Source organism: Astatotilapia calliptera, chromosome 2, assembly GCF_964374335.1.
Source record: "Astatotilapia calliptera chromosome 2, fAstCal68.1, whole genome shotgun sequence".
Lineage (NCBI taxonomy): Eukaryota > Metazoa > Chordata > Actinopteri > Cichliformes > Cichlidae > Astatotilapia > Astatotilapia calliptera.
This window is the reverse complement of record NC_137423.1, coordinates 33,080,356-33,102,032: the sequence shown is the minus strand read 5'-3', so window position 1 is coordinate 33,102,032 and position 21,677 is coordinate 33,080,356. Positions and strand designations below refer to the sequence as shown.

The window sequence follows — 21,677 nt, the reverse complement described above, 5'->3', positions numbered from 1 at the left end:
ATCGATTTTTTTTTTTTTTTTTTTTTTAGATTTTTAGAGTTTTTGGATGATATTTTTTCCTTTCTCCATATCCATACAATCCAGAGAGTTAGTAAGCAGATAACGTGCCTGACGTCTGCCACAATAATGTAAAACATTTTTTAATCTAAAAATTCAATTGATAGTTTAGAGCTATTTACAACTTTAATAAAGCTAAGACGTATTTTTTAAAATTATAATTAATATTATTTATTTTAGATATTAGGTCACTTAATCAAACGAACAAGACTTGTTACAAAAATTAAATTTAAAATTTGCAAAAATTACAAAAGTAGATATATCTCTTGATGTGTCGATATAATACACAGTATGTTATATTATGTTATATTATGTTATACTAGATTAGATTAGATTATAGAGGAAAATGCGCTGAAACGGATGTTTGCATTAGCCACAGGATGTTGTTACTAATCCGACACAAGAGAGGAAAAGCAAGCCACACTCGGGTTTTTCCGCGAAAAGCCACGAAGTGCAAACTCGTTCTACTGTAACTGTACTGAAGCTCCACCATTGGCTCCAACTGTCCGTCCGCCGGGGAAAGGAGGTGGTCGAGGAGGAGGGGTGTGTGGATTTGCTGAATGACGGCTCGGTGTGTGTTGACACTTGAGAACCGCTACAGCCTACGGGACATGCACAGGCCTACCTACGTTACATATCCACCTTGTAAAGATAAAAAGAAGCGTCTAATTCTTGCATTTAACATCGGGAAATGTTGATGATAGTGCGGGAACTGCGCGACGGGGCTACACGGAGTCGAGGCGGAGCGGACGTTTTCGCAGGTTGATGATCCTCTTTCGGCACCGAGGAGAAGAGCCAACACAAGTAAATACATGGTGTTAGTCTTTATAGGCGGTTAGGCAGGCTTGCATTAAAAGGAAGGATAGGCGGTGCGAGCTAATTCCTGGAAATATAGACCTCCGGCCAGAATGACTCACGCTATGTTTGCAGGTTGGAGTTTATTCGCTGAAGTTGGGGCTGCGAGCAGCGTGTAGGAAGCTTGTGTGCCAGGAAAAACACCATCCGTCTTTCACGTTTGACAGATAACCAATCAAAGCTGTTATTCAAATCGGTGCTCTTATGTCAGCGACCTATATCTCATGCATGTGCGCCAAAAGCCCACAGTAGCCTCTCCGCCAGATCAGACAGCATGGGGACCAACGGGCTAGACAACCAAGCGCAGCCGTCCGACAGAGAGTCACGGACGGAACAGCCGGCTCCAGGTCCTCAGATGGAGCAGAGGGATGCCCCTCAAGACCTAGACACGAGAAAGCATGACCAGGCGGACGGCAGCGAGGGTAAAATCGTGAAGGAGGACAGTAATACGCAGCTGATCGAGACCGGCTGCAAGCCACCCCTCACGCCGGGTTCCGACTTCGAGGCTAGGGTGCAGGTAGAGAAGCCCGGCCACGGAGCTGGCTTCGTCCCACCCGAAGGTGGTTTCGCTGGCTGGCTGGTGGTTTTTGCTGCAACCTGGTGCAACGGGTCAATCTTCGGAATTCACAACTCCTTCGGGATCCTGCACATGATGCTGGTGAAGGAGCACACAGACCCTGAAGACCAAACATCCCAGTTCAAAGTGGGTGAGTAAGTACTATCTGAGCAGTATCTCTCTGCTCAGGTGGGCTGGAGCTGAAGCCACAAGTGAGCTGGTGGACAGGAGTAGAGAATCTTGATGCACATTTGGTTTATAATTATAGGATTTTTTTTAAAAGTGGAACTTAGAGCTGTGGAAGTGTCATTTAAAGCACAATTACTATAATAAACATTTTAACATCAACTTTATATTAATTTACAGGATGTTTATTTTAATATGTATATCACTTTAGAAAAAAGTGGAATAACTTAAATCCCCAGTGGAACACTAAACACAGTAATGAATAAAACAAGTGCCCCACCAGCAGGTGTAAAGTATGCTCATTGCTGCATTCTTATTTTTGAATTATTATTTTCTTCTCTTACTCTGAAATTGCTCCTTACATCCTGTTGAAATCTCTTGTTTTCCAAAGCACCAGCATTCTAATGAGTTACAGGCACTTAACTGAAAAAGCACCGTAGGCACTTGTTAACTATTCATTAAGGCTGTCTGTTTATCCACAACACAGTTTGCTACAGTGGGTCCTTTGATAAAGGTTTCCTTAATGATATAGTGAGCACAAAGGACTGAATATTTGTGAACATTTGCACCGGTACTGAGCTGATATTGGAGTGCTGTTTTTTTCTTGTTATATTTTCCCCTCTTGGTTCCCAACAACCAAACAAAGACAAAAATTTTAAGCTATTTACCACAATATCATTGAACATTTGGCCAGAACAAAGCTGTTTTGTTAAATATCAGCCAGGGTGGTAGTAGACAGATAATTGCAGTTAGCGAGGCCGATATTGGTCCATACGAATGTCTGACCCATGCATTGCTGGACCAGTATGGACAGACTTGTTAGAGTCCCCAAGATGCACATGACTAATGATTAAAAATCCTGCGATAGATATGTAAATCAGGGATATTGCTTCTGCTTGTAGTATTTAATACAATCTAACAGGTAGTTATTATTAGAGTCACATCATTACCCTACCCACTTCTCCCATTTCAACCATTCTGTTTAGGATCATAAGCTTTCATTACTAAATGGTCAGACTATTTCTCTATCCTTATTTACTGTTTGCGCTCAGCTCCCTGCAACGGGAAAGGCACTATACAAAGCAGTCAAGGATATCAGTCTTAATAAAGAAATCACTGATGTTCATTTACAGGAATGTGACAGTTCAGTCTTGTTGTTGCAGATAAATTAGTCCCCAGAAACAATGGGCCTGGTGCTACTCCAATTGTTTGCAGGAATCTGACATTTTCTTGTGCCTGCAAGTCCAGTAGAAACATTTCTATTCTTCAGTGAGTTCACAAAGTCAGCGTCCAATTTGTTGCTAATGAAGCTCTGGGCTTCTGGGTAACCGTGGCTTCTAGCTTTGTGCTTGTTAATCTTGTTAACAAATACTGACTAAAGGAGTAATCATGGGAATTCTTGTTTGGGGGGAGAAGAAAGGGACCCTCCTGCCTTTCTTTCTCCTCCTCCCCTTCCTCATTGTGAAAACCGTGAAAGCTGCTTCTGCAGTGTACTGATCCATACAGAGAAATGTTTTGAGCTCGGGAATCATGTAACAGGAGTGGATGTTTTTCTTAAAATCCTCGTCAGTTCCCGCAATCACATGCAAAAGTTAAGGTCACAATGTGGGAAGGGATTATGGCACTAATGCTGTTTGCTGGAACAAATGTGAACCTTTATTATTATTATCAGTATAAAAGCAATAGGGGGGCGGGGCGGTATAGGAAAGACATCTTATTTATTAAAAGAAGCTGATGGAATTTTATACAGGATGTTTATATTCTCTCTTCCCCATTTTTTGACATATTTAGGATTTCATCTCCAGCATTTTCTTGGGTTGAGCTCATATGTGAACAGATTAAGTGAGTAGGCTGAGACCTGACCTTTTTACCTCAGCAGCAGGAAAAAAGCACAGGGGAAGAGCTTAGCTACAATAGCTATGATCTTAAAGGCTTCTTTTGAGATATCCGGTCTAAATTCACACGTGTACAACATTTTAAAAGATGTCAGACTGCTCAATAGAAAAAAAAGCAAAGGACCATAAGGGATAACAAAAGGCTGGATATAATGAAATCATACTTAGAGATCACCATTAGGCCTTGCTGAGGTCTTTTATAAACATCGAGGAGTAAACAAGTGAGTTTCAGAATACCGTAGCAGTATCGAAGTAGGGGTTGAGAACAGTAGGTACTTTAAATTTTTAATGACGGCGAGGTGTGTGTGGGTTATGAGTCACATATGGTAATGATTTGCTCCGTGATTAACATGACACCTTTACTCATTTTTTTCCCAGTTGTTACCACAAAAATGTTGGTAAACTTGTAAAGTGAGTGCACGTGCCCGGCACACCTTTCTTTTGAAAATGGAAGGGGGGGGGGTGCTTTCATAATCAGCGAGGGGTGAGCCCCCAGTCAGGTGGTGTGCGAATGAACGTGGCTGCACCGAATGTGGGAGGAAAGTTCAAAATGCAGCCGGCACTGTTTCAGCTGCAGCAAAGTTGGCAAAGAGGGAATGTGTGTGAAGGGGCAGAAGAAAGGGACTGAGTGAGGAAGGAATAAATTTTTCATTGAAGCCTAAAACTATTTCCATCTATGTGCCACCGTGAAACGGAGCAGGAGGAAAATTGTGATGAGAAAAAAAGTAGCTCATCAAGTTCTACTTGTTTCTAAGCCTAAAGTTGGTTTACTTACTGAGCGTTATGCACTTTATTCTCTCACAAGAATACTTAATGACTCTGTAGTAACTATACCAGTAGGCTATGGTATCTGTGCGAATGTGAGAAAACATCTGATGACTCCAGCTGCAGAAGCCTGTTGGCTTTAGTCACCTACATTACATCAAATCCCGCTAGCTTGAATGTGCTGTGCTTCACAAATCTACAAATCAACAGAGAGAAATGCAGTGAAATGATTCTTGGGGACTTAAACATCGCCTGGATTTCTTCATCATGCACTCTTAAAGAAAGATGACAAAGAATGCGAGTGATTTAACTCAGATATTTATCATTCCTACCACAGTAAGCTCTGGCATGTCTAGACTCATGTCTGCCTCATTCACTGACCACATCTACACTAATGGCACAATAATGGATCTAGTAAGTGTAATAGCAATGACCAGAATCATTAGGTCACAGATTCTGCTTCAAAGACTTATGATGTAAAAAATTCACAGGGGAAAAGAACACACCGAGTGAAAGATTCAGAAATTACATTACGCTTGTTCCTGGATATCTTACAGACTGTTCTAGACAAGCATGCACCGATAAGAAAACTCACTAACCTATTGTGAGCAGTGCTTTAGCCCTGTGGCTTGATGTGGAGCTTAGCTAAATGAAGAATGCTGCAATAAAACTGAGAGAAAATAATAGAACAAACCACGTCATTTTTAGAAACTAAATCTGGAAAGATTGAAAACACAAGCTCAGTTAACTAAAGCATGAGTGTATTATAGAATAGTTTTACTGACATGTTAGGCACATATATCTTTGTTCATTGAGTCTAATTGTGTCAAAACCCACTATGTATGTAAATAAATAAATATGTAAATAAACTGTTTTTTAAACAAATGGAAATCAATAAAAGCCACGATGCGAATAACTTGGATAGCAAACTTTTTTGTTGAACCAACTGAAGAATTTATCAAGAATTGTATATGATTTTTAGGCTTTACTTGAAAGCAATACAAATATAGGAGGTTAAAACTTGTTTCTCTGCACAAATGGGCTACATAACCTTGATGGTAAATGAATAAGGATATAGCCGATTGCACTTTTGAACTGTTGTCATATTATTAACTTTAGTCTGAAAGAAACAATTTCCTCTCAAAGCCAACGGTTTTAGCCTTTATAGCAGGTAACTGTTATTCTTCTATCACTGGCCTTGACGGCAGCTCAAAATCTTTTTATCTTAGCATAGAAAACTGATGCCTCGTTACATTAACCGCTAGATGTAAAATGAAAAATGGTGACGCTTTCTTGCGTGACGTCAGTGCTGATTTCAATATAAGGAACATTGAACTATAACTGAAGTACCTTAAAGCTTATATTTTCAGTGTAGATGCTGGTGGCTAAGTTACGGTTATTCCGCTAAGCCTGCAGACACAAAGGGATCGAGACCGGTCGGCAATCCCCAGAAACCTCTGGTTGCTAGGGAAAATTTGTGTTCCTCTAAGTTTTTGGAAGTGACATTTGTTGAAACTGATTGAGTTGGGAGCTGCATCAGAAAATTCCTTACATTCGCTTTGGTTGCTAGCAGATTGCTGGTCCCTCCTAATTTTCATGGAAGAGACTGACAGTGTGTAAAACACTCGCTAACTACTAGCCTAGCAGTATTACAACTTAAAAAAATACAACCAAAAAACAGAAATGGAGCGGATTCACCTTCAAAGTTCAAAGTGTGGTTTGATCCTTTCAGGATCAAGTCAGGAAATGTTTGCTTTAGTGGCAGAACCACACTTCCTTATGGTGCAGTGCTTACGGACAAGTTGGTGTCTTGTCTGGATATGACTTCAGGGCAGGTCCAGCTTTTAGGTGTCAGTCTGGATAAACAGCTTACCTGGTCCTGTCACACTGATAGGATTGAAGCCAAAATGAGTGGCGCAGTATCTGTGGTAATTATGCGGTAGGTAGCTCAGTCAGACAGATCAAACAATTACTGGGTTTATCTCATCTTGACTATTGATCAGCTGTTTGCGTAGAACAAGGTTATGTGTTTAGCAATTTGTTGTTTATCCAGGGTAAGTGTAGAGGGCCTGCTGTTGGATGAAAGTAGGGGACACACTTTAGTTTTCTTTCATTACATTTCAGCTGTTGCTACACCGGTTATTATTAATAAGAACTGCTAATATCGAGCCCCAAAAAAGCTTAAAAAGTTGATTCCTTTTTACTAGTCAAAAATTAATTGCCCTGTCACCTGTAGTCTAATTTATTGCTAGATTTCTCTTAATTTAAGTGATTTCTTGGGTCCATTTAAAAAATTACTCGTGATGTTTTGTTCCTGGTTCAAAGACTTTGAGACAAGCTTCTGCCAGATAGGCTCCATTAGTAATGCTGCAGGTAAAGGAGAGCCTTTTTAACTCAAACATCATAATGTTTATGCATTCATAACTTTAAGTGTTGAAAACCCTGAGAATACTGAAATAACAGGGACATTCACACTCACTGGCCTGGACGTTGGAAAGTATCTGAAGATTAAAAGCAGCCATTCGCTGCATGCTGACAATATATAGTTAGGAATAACTACAACAAGCCAAAACTAGCCAACAAGTGAGAGGCATTAAAGATGTTTTACTAAACTGCTTAAAGCTGTCTTCCAAATATTGAGTTGTGCTTCATCATATCTCTGTTTTCTTTGTGTGACCTTGTTGTGCATTATTTATCTTGGCCATTGTTAGCAGTCAGGTAAAAAAAATACCTTTTAAACTCTGTTTCACTTTAAACTCATTGATTCATTGCTTAAAGGCAACGATGGCGTCTTTATTGAAAGTCTTTCTAATGTTAAAAAGCCTTTAACAGAACATTAAACATGGGGAAGAATGAAGTGCAACATATGCTTATAACATTTGTATACACAGTGGTTGGAGAAACTGGGGAAACCTTCAAAGACAATGATTCCAGGTTTATCTCTGTGTTTCTTCAGTGGCTAGTTGTTCATTATTTTAGATGTGCTTAATAATCATTGTTGGATTTTCTCAAAAACATCAAAAACAAGTGAAGTAACACAATAGTCTGTCTGCCAAGAACATGTCTTAAACCATTAACGTAGGGCTGTGCTCTTGGTAGGTAGTGTGTTATTGTTTTTCCCCTGCTCCAGATTTCTCCAGCATCTCCCAGGACAGCTGGAAATCTTAGGTTGGCAGATCAGGGTGCAACGAGGCATTTTTAGCATTCCAGTGGACAGTGGAATGGGTTCAGGTTGGAAAAAGTTTCTTCAAACTCCATGCGCTTATAAAAAGGTATATAAAGATGTGTACAAAGAGTATTTATTGGTTGATTTTGGTTAGTTTTAGGCATTTTTTTCTGTATTTAGATAGGATGAGGTCCATTTAACCAGGCGCTTGGCTCTGGACCCTTCTACTGATCACAATTTAGCCTATGGGGTATGCACCCTAACGACTAGGACACCAGTGTCCCCTCAATACCAAAATGCATCTGTTTATAGAGGATGTTGCAGAAACTATCATTTCAGTTCAATCCAATTAATTTCAGTTGTACTACTACGCTGACACATGACAGAGTAAAATCTCCGCAAAACACATCCATTAAAAAAAATTAAAAGGATTACCCCTTTCAGCTTTATTAATAGTGTCAACACAAGCAGTTTGCACTTACTCTCAGCCTGAAATATGATGCGATTTGTAAACATCAGAGGGAATGGTTGATTTTCCTGTGAGTGGTACCGAGTAAACAACTCAAGGAGCATCCTGATAGCTTTGCTGTCAGAGCTCATTTATGGTCTGAGCCTGAGCTGTTTGAAGAGACTCCTGGTTGATCTGTGACAGATGGGCCTCCACATGCCTTCTGCTAGCAAGCCTTTGCGAACTGTGTCGCCTCACCTGTTGTACTTTCTATATTTGTGCTAACACAACATCCTTACCATTCTACTGTCTTTATGATACAAGCAGTGTTTTCTCATTCTTTAAAATGAACATTCTGTCCTTATTATGGACTTTAATCTTTAACTTGGTATGGTATTAATTATTATAAGATAAAAATGACTGATTTAAAGGTGACTTTTATGCTTATCTTCATCTTCACAGTGTTGTTCTTGGACTCTACTGTAGTATTCGTGGATGATTCACAGTTGATTCACAGTTGATTCACATGGACGACCGTGGCTCATGGGGTTGGGAAGCGTATCTGTAACCGGAAGGTCGCTGGTTCGATCCCCGGGCTCTCTGTCCTGGTCGTTGTGTCCTTGGGCACTTTACCCTACCGCCTACTGGTGCTGGCCAGAGGGGCTACAACTGTAGCTACCTCCACCAGTGAGTGAATGAATAGTGGTATTGTAAAGCGCTTTGGGTGCCTTGAAAAGTGCTATATAAATCCAATCCATTATTATTATAGATGATTCAACATGTTTGATCTAATACTGGACATTGGTGCGGCTTGTAAGTTTGTGCACTGCCTGCGTTTGAAGAAGTTTTAGCTCTTTTCTGGCTAAATTCAAGCCAAATATCTCATGATTGACTGACTGACCACATTAGGGATATGTGCTCTCATCATATAGATATAGAGTAGAAAAAATGCTCTGAATCTGTGCATTTGGAGCAGTTTGAAACCTGAGCTGGATCATAGGGATTACTCGTACATAATCAAAAAACACACTGCTGGATCGTAGCAGTGTAAAGCAATGTATTTGTGTTTTTCAGTTTATTATGTCGCCTCAGCACCTGCTAAGAGCATTTTATGTTACCTTGAGGGACAAAAATACCTATGACTATTGTTTCTTTAGGAGTACGTCCCCCAAGACGCTCTCAGAAACAGTGTGATGCATTGTTTAGGTTCAGCAGTATTTCCCCGTGTCTGCGTCAGCCGTGGAAAATATCGTCAGAAAGCATTTGAACAGATGTGTTTTTGATTGTTTGGGCTCACTGGCTCAGAAACAATAATTTTGAGCTGAAAGCAGCAGTGTGCTGCATTCGCAGTCGTCTAAGCGGATGGTTTCATACACTGCGGGATACATTGGAAGTGAAAGAAAATGTCATTGGTGCTTCTCAAAGCAATGAAAACAAAAACAACAGCAAGGGATCTTTCCAAGGACAGTGTCTTTGTTATTCTGGAAAACCCACAGACCATATTCTGAGCAGTTTCCCTTCAAAGTATCGTACTTTCTGCCCCCTTAAACAAGGGGACTAATGACCTATTATTCCTACTCTAGTCATTTGATATGAATCCTGATATTCTCAAATTAAGACTGAAAGTAGGCAGTTAAACGTCATTATTTCATTTCAAATCTGGTGCTGTGGACAACAAAATAGTGTCAGTTTCTCATTGCACTACAGCTGCTCATAAAAAAGGATCTGTGAACCTAATAATTTAGTAACTGCAGTGTAGGTAATTTAATGCCTGGTTAAATTTCAGCTTTGTTATGAATGGAGTAACAGGGCCTCTGTGATATGAATGACTTAGTTTTAGTGTACCTTTTAGCTGTCATATATATGGTTGTCTAGGATGGCTACACATGACACAGATTAGACTAGACACAGTTATGTAAATATACATTTTAATTACATAACACATAGAAGAAATCCACAAAACACAGTTGTCTTGCATGCATATATTACAGCTTAGCATAAAGCATGCTGAACTCATTAGTCTTATATAAACTTCTTATTATATAAAACCCAACTGCATTTTTCTGCCTTAAGTGTTCTTACTCTAACATAAATATGGGTCCTATAGAGTATGCTGCTTCTTGTCAGACTGCATCAATCATGTTAAGAGATGGAAGCTTGTTAACCCCCTTCTTTGCTACCCCACACAAACAGACATCTTTTCATTTGGCTCCAGTCTCCCTCACTGTGTTCTTTTGCTTTTGTTTGAAAGTGTTTGGACCTAATCCCCTCTAATGAGCACAGTGCACTCAGTTGTTGTGTCAGGACACAGGGAAATGGGGCTTTGTTGTGGGGCTGGCCAGAATATAGAGTATGCTGTAAGGCAGTGTGACACGGGCCTGTTGTTTTGACCCTCTGATTTCACATCGGACCTTTTGGTTTGTCATGTCCAAACTGTTATTGGTGCAATACTAGCACTGCAGGTGCTAGAGCCATTAAAAAAAGCAATACTGGAACTACATTATAATGCCAAACTGACCAATTTGAGTGTTATAAAACACTTTACATCTCTGTGTCAGATATTGGGCTTTCCAAGAATGAGTCTGCAAGAAACAGCATGCTAGCAGCAGTGCATGTCCAGATGGGAACGCCGCAATCACTAGCTGAGATTGGTGAGATTAAGTTAAGAGCCTGTGGTATTTTCCAGACAAACCAGCTGGACATCTAGTATTGAACAGAAAAAAGGAAAAGTATTACAGGTGGTAGCTTAAGTGGTCTTAGGAGCTACATCAGTAAGAAATAATATCTGAAGCTGAGGAAATGCAGTGATTCAGCAATAGAAACACTCATAACTATCAGCCAGTTCACACTTTTAGGTAACTTAAAGGGCACTGTTTTTATGTTTTTATGTCTCACTACTTGCAAATTCCTCAAAGTATGCTATTTAGAATTTGACTGGACTAGAAAAAGTCTCACCTTGAGCAATAAAGCATAATTTAAGCATCACAGCCTACCTATGTATTATAGTGGACCATTTATGATGGTCATTTATGATATACTCATTTGTAATATGAGTATATCACTATCCACTAGAGCACCATTGGGAGGTGGTGGAACAGGAGATTCACAGTATGGATGTGCAGCAAGTGTGTGATGCTATGATGTCAACGCGGACCAAAATCCTGTTTCCATCACCTTGTTGATTCTGAGTCTAACCCAGCACTGCAAGGTAACAAAGTGACTAGTGAATGTGTATCAAAAGCATTTAATATATTATACTATTAAATCTACTGAAATTGTTATTGAGGATGTAGATTCCACCTATATGGCTGGGTGTATGACCCCCCTCCCCTTTTTTCCATTTAATTTGAAAGAATAAACTGTAGAAAGACTCGAGTAGAGTCCTGTGCTTTAATCGTACTCTGTGTACCAGAACATGTATTACATGTATAGTATAGTAATAGTGTCCATATTTAAGACTATTTATACAGTGGTGCACAGCTCATGTTTCACTCTGAACTCTGTGTGTGTGTGTGTGTGTGTGTGTGTGTGTGTGTGTGTGTGTGTGTGTGTGTGTGTGTGTGTGTGTGTGTGTGTGTGCGCGCTTAGGTACATAAATCCTGCCATCAGGCTGTTTAGTAGTCTCTCTGGTCTCATTTCTATTGGACTGTTGGACCAGTGTGACCCAAGGCCCAGACACCATGGTAGACATCAAAGCTACCTTTGCTCCCTCAGGGACTGGATCCAGACATGTGTTTGTTTGTACTACAGGGTACGCGGTGTCTCTGCTAGAGAAATCTGCCTCGTTATGTTTTAACACTGCATGCTCTACAGGCCAGAACTATCCACTTTGATTCACTTTTTGATCTGCTTAATCACCATGAGAAATCTTATAGAGCGTGTCTGATCTACATGATGCAAGTGTAGACACAATAATGAGTAGAGTTACATAAATGTATATTAATAGCAAATCACATCAGGTGGTGAGAGAGTCACAAAGACAGAGAAGAAAAAACTAGTGTGCAGCATACAAAGCTTTGTAGTTTTTCAAAGCTTCGGGAAATCTTGTGGGCAAAATTCTTATTGTCTGGGTTAATTAATACCTACTGTATGGGGCATTTAAAGGCAAGACTCAAAATGCTACACATGTTTACTTTGAGCGTGGCTGCTGCTGAGGTCAGGTGGCAGATTTGCAAACAGCTTGCAAGCTCTCAAAAACTTTAAACAAAACATAAAGATTTGCATAGAGGCCCAGGCATACGTGCATGAAGGCCATGTTGTTTTTCAGTGATGCCTTTTTTAACTTTTATGCAATAACTTCTACACGTGGAAAAAATTATGTTTTAATGGTCAAGGACTGCACACACTGATCTTTGCTTTGTGTACAAACAGATATAACAGTGTCTTTTATTTACTTTAGGTGATAGGTATAACACCTGAGATTTCCACATGCTTCTGATGATGAATTCTTTCTTCTCTCAACTTCCTCTCCAGCCTGGGTTGGGGCCCTGGCCATGGGCATGATCTTCTTCTGTTCACCTGTGGTCAGCATGTTCACAGACCACTTTGGCTGCAGGAAGACGGCTGTGAGTGGGGCGGCACTGGCTTTTATAGGACTGCTCAGTACATCGTTTGCAAAGTAAGACATGTTTGTCAGATACGTCCTTTGAAAATATGAATGAAACCATGTAAAATTATATGCTAAATCAGGGGCTCTAGATGTTTTGCCCTTTTAGGCCTCCAAGAGGAAATTTTGTGGGTAAACCATTATGAGCTTGCACATGAAAAACCCATGTGGGCCCCATGTCGGCTAGCCCATGTGGTCCTCTGTGAGAGTTTTCTGTGGACAACCTACACTGGGTTTATTTATTATTATATTTATGCTCGTTTTTCTTCCTGATGTCCTTTTTTTTCATTGTAGTTCCTTGATCCTTCGTTACTTCACATACGGCATATTGTTTGGCTGCGGCTCCTCCTTCACCTTCCAGCCCTCGTTGGTCATCCTGGGCCACTACTTCCGCCAGCGCTTGGGTCTGGCCAATGGTGTGGTGACGGCTGGTGCCAGCCTCTTCTCTATGGGCCTTCCGGTGTTACTGAAAGAGGTGGTGGAACCTTTGGGCCTCAGCAGAACATTCCAGATCCTCAGCGTCTTCATGCTGATCCAGGCTCTGCTGGCGCTAATGTTCAAGCCTCTGATCCCTGCTGGGGGAGACATGGGCCCCCAAGGAATAGGCCCCGACCATGCCGAATCCCAAACTCAAGCTAATGCTCAAAGTGGAGGCAGGTGGAGCAGGGCGATAACCACCATCAGGAAGTACTTCAATTTGCGTGTGTTTCACATCGTCACATACCGAGTGTGGGCATTTGGAGTGGCTACAGCTGTATTGGGCTATTTCGTGCCATATATCCATCTGGTAAGAACATAAGATAGGCAAGAAGTAATTGTTTCTAAATGGTGCTGCTTTATAAATATTTACAATAAGCCCAGTTTTTATGTGAATAAAGAAAGCACTGTTTAACAGCCTTTCAGTTATTTCTGCTGTGGTAAAACATTCCGACCTCTTTATTTATATTATGCGCTTACACAAAGAGCATTAGAGATCAGTGGGGTTCCTAATCATGGGTTTGATGTAAAAATGCTTTTTCTCAGCTGACACTGGAAATGAGGGGGAGTGAGATTGATGTCAGAGCCATACTGTTGCACTGTGGGAGGTCTGGTGCCATTCATCTTCTGTAGGCCTTTTGGAAAGAGGGCAATTGAATGCATGTCAACTGAGTAAATGAGCAGTGGCTGAACATCGCCTTTGTCCCTCTCAATAAGGATAACAGAGTTTGTCACAATAGCTTCTGTGAGGAACAGCACTCAGTTGCCAGGAGTTAATTGTGCTCTTCTTAATTTTTTTTCTGCTTCAGTGTACAACCTTTGAAAAAGGTTGCCCAAAGGGAAAATCTATAATTTAAATATGTCATGTTGAAGCCAAAGAGCTTGACAGTAGTTTACTAACTAAACTACTCAGCTAGAGAAGCCGAAAGTAAAAGAAGTCCATTTATCCATTTTGTTTACATCCACAAACTCAAGTATGTTTTCAAAGTCTGAACTCTGATTGAATTTGGGGTGTGATAATAAGATAGTAAAAAATGAAGATGAAGTGTTAAGTTGCTGTGAAGTTGATCTCCCTCTATCCAGATGTCGGATGTTCCAGCTCCGGCCTCCCTCTGTCAGGCCTGTTGTTTCAGGCCCGGGCCCAGATGTAAACACTGCCCCGGTCTTTGTATTGGCTCGACCATCTCAGGAAACCTCTCCTGTATGGCCTCTCTGTATCCCTAAACATACCTATCCTATGGCCATTGATGAATGTAGACCTTCAAAGCAGAGCAAATATTTCACAAGGACCAGCATGTTCAGGAAAGACTTCAGAGGGCGGTTTCATGTTTTGGATCTAATTTGGGGGTCACGGCTAAAGGGAGCGGGAGGCTCTGACCTATATGCGTTCAGTCTTCCTGCTCCGCAGTTCCAAAGGTCTGTTGATGTGGACATTTTGTTAATGTTTGAGGTTGATTTGGGGTGAAGGATGAACAATTCCACTCCAACAAATGCTGAGTGTAATGTTTTCTCGGCAATGAAGAATACGGTTCATGAGCACGTTGTATAATATCTTTGTCATTATATGCACGATGGACTTTTACGGACTAACAGTGTCCACAGTAATGATTCTGTCTTATTGTGTCTCTCAGATTAATTTTGTAAAAGAACAGTTCAAGGGCACTGAAAAGGAGTGGGTGCTCCTTGTTTGCATAGGAGCATCATCAGGGGTGGGACGCCTCACTTTTGGAAAGATCGGGGATCTCATTCCTGGTCTACGGAAAGTCTACATGCAGGTGAGGGAATTATTGAAGCTCTAAAATTTATGCAGACTGCTTTTCTTTACTGTTTGGTCTGTTTTTGGGAAAACCTAATGCACTTCACAGTGGTAAGTGTGCCTGTCAAAAAGTGGTTTTTATAAAATTTGCCTCATTCACCCACACAAGCACTTTTTTTTAATGCTTTTCCTTACTATGTAAGAGTAACTCAAACAGTCCCAGACCATCCCACTACCATCACCATATTTGACCGTTGGTATGATGTTACTTTTCTGAAATGCCAGATGTAACGGGACACACGCCTTCCAAAAAGTTCAGCTTTTGTCTCGTCAGTCCACAGACTATTTTCCCAACAGTCTTGGGGATAATCGGGATGTTTTCTGGGAAAACCTAGATGAACCTTTATGTTCCTTTTGCTCAGCAGTGGTTTTCATCTTGGAGCTCTGCCATGCAGGCTTTTTTTTGCCCAGACTCTTTCTTATGAAGTCATGAACACTGAGGCAAGTGAGGCCTGCAGCTCTTCGGATGTTTTTCTGGGGTCTTTTGTGACCTCTTGGATGAATCGCCGCCGCGCTCATGTGGTAATTTTGGTCAGCCGGCCACTCCTCGAAAGTTCCCCACTGTTCCGTGTTTTTGCCAGTTATGGATACTGGCTCTCCCTGTGGTTCACTGGAGTCACACAGTTTTAGAAACAGCTTTATAACCTCTTGGGAGTTTTCACTTATTTTGATTCTCATTTGTTCCCGAATTCCTTTGAATCGCACTATGGTGTCTGGCTTTTGACGATCTTTTGGTCAACTGCTTACTTTGTCAGTCCGGTTCTGTTTAAGTGATTTCTTGATCGAGAACACGTGTGGCAGGAATCAGGCCTGGGGACTCAGCTTTCCAAAGATGTGATATACAACAGTTAATTTATGTAATAATTCACTTAAAAACGGCATTTTGTTTTTACTTGTGTTTACATTTGTGTACATATGTACATATGTTTGATGATTTGAAACATTTAAGCGGGGCAAACACTTTTTCACACACCTGTGTTGTTTGTTAGGCCCAATTTTACTAAAATATTTATTTTTTATTACCTTGGTGAAATTAGAAATTCGTTTTTATTAATGGCTTAATGGCATTATGTTTCTCTGGAATGAAAAACAGACTTGCGAACACAAGGGGAATTACATGACTGGATAATGTCAGGTTCCTTGTCTATTTTCCAGGAAATAGACAAGGTGATGTGAGAGCAATTTGTGCAGTGAATACAAACAGGAGTTGCCATTTCCTGCACGTGCGGCTTCTGCTGAATGCAAAACACAGGGATCCATTGTTTTGACCAGTAAACTCGTTCAAGCAGCTCACTAAGCAAAGGGGCACGGAGTTACGGATTAATTAAAATATAAAAACAACTTTGAAGTTGTGGGACATGCATACTTAAAATGTGCTGATCTGTGATATCAAGCAAAGTATTTCTAAAGCTTCATTTGCAGTATTAGTCATATAAAGAATTTCCTGACAGTGTGGCGGTGAATATTAAAGAGTCTAGTTATGCAAGAGTCTTTTATAGAATGAAATCCAGTATGTTTCTTTTGTCCAAGTGTTGAACACAGTTTTTAATTGCTTAAATCCACATTGTTGTAGTTGTGAAGGGATTTGAAGTAACACTCTTTGGCTCTTTGAAGTGACACAGAACAGTCATTCACAGCATTCATGCCGTAGACACTTAGTGAACAGACAGCTTTATATCTTTTATATTTTTCATAATCATTAACATGTAGTTTATTAATCAGATTGATGACGGCACCGGTGCACTCAGGTGAATTACCATAGTAAATGTAACTATGATGCTGAACTTTGCCTGACGGAGACGTTAGATGAGAGCGATGACACAGGAAGAGTCCTGAATTGGAAAAATTAATTCAAAAATTCTTTTATGTTGTTACCACAGAAATACACTTAATTTAAATAGTATTTCACAGTAAGGACCAACAGGTCTTACCGAGCCAAGTGGTAAGACTTACTCATATCAGAACTTTGTTTTTCTGCATATTTAAAGTATGTATGAGAACATATCAGGACTTTTTATCGTTCATGATCAATTTCTCTGGCAGACAAAGTACTTTTTATTTTCTCAAATAACTTTACCTGACATAAATATGTGTAGGTGGAGCCTGTAGATGGAGGGTGTGTCCACTTGCACACGTAACCATATCTGCCTGAGGCCAGATTTACATGCATGAACAAAGGCAAAAAGAAAGCAATGTGAGCCATCTGACTGACTGCATTTAACGCATATTTATCTGTCAAAAAGAATGTTAGGAGAGCATCAAGACATTCAAAGCTTGTTTATGGGTTCTTGCTGTATTTTGCAGGTGGTCTCCTTCATTGTTCTTGGCCTGATGTCCATGATGATTCCTCAGTGCTCGATGTTCGCCGGGCTGGTGGTCGTGTGTGTGTTTCTGGGACTGTGTGATGGATGCTTCCTCACCATGATGGCTCCCATAGCTTTTGAGCTTGTCGGGCCCATGCAAGCCTCGCAGGCTATAGGTTACCTTCTAGGCCTCATGTCTATCCCTATGACTGCGGGTCCACCTATCGCTGGTAAGAAGCTATATATGTGTGTGTGTTTTCCACTTTTTGAATAGCGCAGATATATGTTATTTACACATCTGTGCTATGCTTGTTGGCAGTAGGGATGCACAATGAGCTGAATTATATTAGCAGAGAAAAACCTTGGACGTGGGTACAACTAACGTAATTAGTAAACGGAAAAAGACAAATGCACAGCAGGACAGGTTATACACTGGTTTGTGTTTAGAGATGGTTGGGCTCATGGCCAGCCACTGCCCGTCTCCAAGGATTTGTGTTCATGAAAAAGCACACACAGTACTGATCTTCGATCTGCATTCTTTTGTTCCGCTCGCTAATAAAAAAATAATACCTAAGAACACTAGTCGCAGCACGCTGCTGACTCAGGCATCTTTTGACTTTATCTCAACAATCTCTTTTGCCTCTCACACATACCAGAGCTGCTTTTACTACACAACTTTCTGACTTCCTGACAGCTTTTTCCTGGCCTTTGTAGCCTCAGCCAACATACTGAAACTCTTAGATGTCAAATGCTAAATGTACTTTTTTAAATGAAGAGTCTGGCAGGGTTTTTTTTTTTTTATTTCTTTAAAAGAGATTTAGTTTTCAAAATAATCTTCACTTCCTAATGACAGATTTTTGTTTTGCATTGCAGTATTAGAGACAGCAGTGCACTGACATAGATCGATAGCATATCCAAAGCTATGCCAGCAATATTGGTGCAACCAATAATCCTTCTTACTGTAATAATACATTACTATGCACCTCTTTTATAGTGTGGTTAAACAAAAAGAGGCATTATGACAGTATATACCTGCAAATTGTTCAACTAAAAAAAAACCTGCTAGTTGTAGCCTTGCTGTATCCATTTCTTTTGCAAAGTCTTGTTTTCATAATCAAGATATAGGAGATCCAATTTCATCTTTAATGTTTTCTATTCAATAATCAGAAATTTTATTTTAATTTTGGGCACTTGTCTTTTTTCACAATTGACCAGAAATCCAGGAAACAAGACAGAAAATAAGGAATTCTTACTGTCAAATTCCATGAATTTTACAAAAATGAACAGCCTTGTTTCTTGGCTTTCTGTCTCCTTTGTTAGCGAACAGTATCACCAAAAAGTAATATGAACAGGCGGTGCAGGTGGGATGTTAATTTAAGAGATCAGACTGCACTACTTGAGAATGCACACTGTGACCTGCATGCAGAGAAAGTGTCTTTTTTATTGACTTATGGTTACTGGAACCAAAGAACTGTGTTAGAGGAAAAACTGAGGGGCTGCACCAGGCCCCATGATAAGAAAAACAAATATTAGTTTGAATTGTGACACATACAGAGCCTTCAATTGGAGTCCAAAGATAAAACATAGTTGGAAATGAGCACATTGGGGCCCCTTTAAGCCACAAAAACAACCATAATAACAACCATACTATAGAACATAAAAACGGTTCGTTTATTCTAATGCTTAGTTAGCATTAAAGCCTACAAGCAGACAAACTGAAACTAAGGAACACTGTGTTTATGAGGCTCGACAAAGCTTATTGTCTTCTAGGCCCAGAGCTGTAGTTAAAAAAACCCCCTGCTCTTTTCTCATGTGTCCTTGAGGCCCAACAAATGTGGATTTCCTTCCTCATATAATCTTTGCACACCCTGGTCTGTAAATGGTTTGAATACTGTATTGTTTACTACAACGTTTGGTAATTACAAATCTTTTTCTTCACTGCCTTCGTCAACACACGGCCTGTCTTTGCTAGTGTGCGATGTCCACCATCTGCCGGGCAGCGGAGTAGCTTAAATGCATTGCAGGATGTGGAAGAGGGTGTACATTTATTTCACTGTGTGTATACACAGTATAAACAAACTGGGAATCTGCTTGATCTAAAGCAGATGTTTTAATCTTTCCATTCGCATTTTGCTTCCTTACCTCCGCTGCACAGGTCTCCTGCATGACTATTTTGGGAATTACACAGTGGCCTTCTCCCTGGCTGGTGTGCCTCCGATGGTGGGGGGCGTGGTGCTGTTCTTTGTGCCCCTGATCCACCACAGGCTCCAGCGAGGTCAGGCATCACCAGAGGAGACCTCCACAACTGCCCACATGTTGCCCAGCGCCCCACCGGCCGAGGAGCCCAAGAGCTGCTCCAATGGAGACATCCTGCCCGGCTATACAGATGTAGAGACACACATCTGATCGCATCATACAAAGGTTAGACACATCGTGTATGTGAAAACATACATGTATGCAATAACGTCTAGATATTCCAATTCCTTCTAAAACATATTGCATATACTGTTTTTCTCAGGGATTCAGCCCACCAGCACCTTTTCTCATCCATAATCTGTCCTCCACCTAACCAGAAGTCTCAACTGTGGATTTCCTGTTGGCTGATCTTTAACCTGCAACCCTCCAAGACCCCCCTCTTTGGCTGTTTTCTTTCTTTTTTTTGTTTAATGCGAAGAGAAGTTGACAATGCTCTGGCGACAAGTCACGGAGTGGATGAAAAGAGGGCACATTAGCGTCGGAGGTGGATAAAAGCAGAAAAGCACAACGTAGTCTAATCTAGTCGTTGTAACACATACCTCCACGAGGAACTAAATGAAGACTAAAAAGCTGTCTTTCTGATTTTATAGCATTTAATCGTGCTACCTTAGCTTTTGAAGCTGTAAAAAAGATACACTTTTATTTTTAGATCTTCTGAGAAGAAGAGGTATATAAAATAACAACTAGTGAAGGGATAAAGTCAAAATGTCTTTATGTTGTACCTCAAACATCTGATTTCTTTTTAACACAATGTGTTTTATTTAGTATGTGTAGCTAAAACATGGTTATATCTTAAATGATTTGCAGCTTTGCTGTATTCGGCTCTGCGCTTCTGTCTGTGTTTTCTGCTGTTACAGCTACAAGAGAAGCATGCGTACTGTTTGTACATGTCACAGGAGGTAACAGATATTGCCAGCAGATACAATCCACCTCAGCTCAGCTGCACATGAGTTTTAGACCCTGGCGTCACTGTGTGTTCACACTCCGCTGTCTAAAACGTAAGCAAAATTTCTTCACCAGTCTGCCTGCAAGGAGGACGTGTGTAATTGTGGCAGCTGTTGATTCCACTGATTCATATGCAATGAACCTTAGTGTTTTTGACCTGTTACCAGTTTTCAGTGTTGGGTCAGTGACTTTTCACCACCACAGTTAATAGAGGGTATTTCCTCCTGAGTCTGTAAAGCATAAATGTTTGCTTTTTTTCTCACCAAACGAAATTTTTTTTTAGCAGGGTGCTACACAAATCTGAATTAACTGTGTCTGACACAGCTTTGAAAAATAACTGACAACAGTTTTGTGCTTTATAGGTGTGGAAAGAGTTGGAGTCAAGCAGTAGTTATGGGAACTTAATGGCTGTGAAAAACATAGACTTTATTCAACTTTGCAAAAGGCATTTTGTTTGAAAGTGTATGTGTGTGTGGTTGCCTAGTGATCTTAGTAAGGACTAGTTTGAGTTTCACATCCTTTCTGCCTGTTTAAAGGTTATGATGTGGCCTAAGGATTGTTTACAAGAAGGTTATGGTTGGGGTGTTGGTTTGGATGGTTAGGGTTAAAGATAGGGATGATGTCAGTGATCTTCCTCACAAAGATAGTCATGCATCCTGTGCGTGTATGAATCTGCATTTAATATTAGAGGCATTTATTTAATATGAAGCTAAGTTGGGGTCTGTTGATGAAGAGGGGGCAGAGATTAAAAACTGCCAAATGGCCCAAGCCCTCATCAGGCCGTCTCACAGATAATCCAGCCAGTTTGCTGCTTTAATTTAGCATCACTACGATGACATCACTAGTTGTTTTTGCAGAAATGGAAAAAAAGAGACAAAGTTGCAATCTTGTTGAGATACAGTATTCCCTCGGGAGGACAATCTGTAGTGGTAACTACCACTTAGCATTTTGGACCACTTACCTCTGCGCTTTTAGATTGCAAGTTCTCCTGAACGACAGACTTCAGCGAACAGACGTGAAGTAGAGCTGCAATAATCAGCTGTTTGAGTTACACAATTCTACGTGGTTCTATGCATAACTGAATCACAAAGGGGGGAATGCCGTGGCATTCAGCTGGCGTTTCTTTGTTGGTTTCCCCTCCTTGCTTTCACTGCCATTACTCAGTCTGCTCCTGCTTGACAACAGATCAGAGCATAAAAGCTGCACAAACCTCACTGCTGAGTGTAGTTTTTATATGGACAAATGGTTCTGGATAGGAAACATACACCTGTACCTCAGTAATTACACAATCCTCAGCAATCCAGTTGAACACTTCGACATTCTTTATTATTTTTTAACGTTGCTGT

General features: G+C 40.5%; 1 protein-coding gene across 1 annotated transcript; it reads left to right on the top strand.

Moving 5' to 3' along the window:
* The first annotated feature begins 483 nt into the window (after positions 1–483).
* Positions 484–20,203, top strand: slc16a2 (solute carrier family 16 member 2). Its single transcript, XM_026143039.2, has 7 exons — positions 484–1,619; positions 12,402–12,546; positions 12,829–13,321; positions 14,643–14,786; positions 17,132–17,360; positions 19,286–19,551; positions 19,649–20,203. Exons 1-6 carry the CDS (start codon positions 1,187–1,189, stop codon positions 19,534–19,536), a joined length of 1,695 nt encoding a protein of 564 aa, XP_025998824.1. The 5' UTR covers positions 484–1,186; the 3' UTR covers positions 19,537–19,551; positions 19,649–20,203.
* The last annotated feature ends 1,474 nt before the right edge of the window (positions 20,204–21,677 follow it).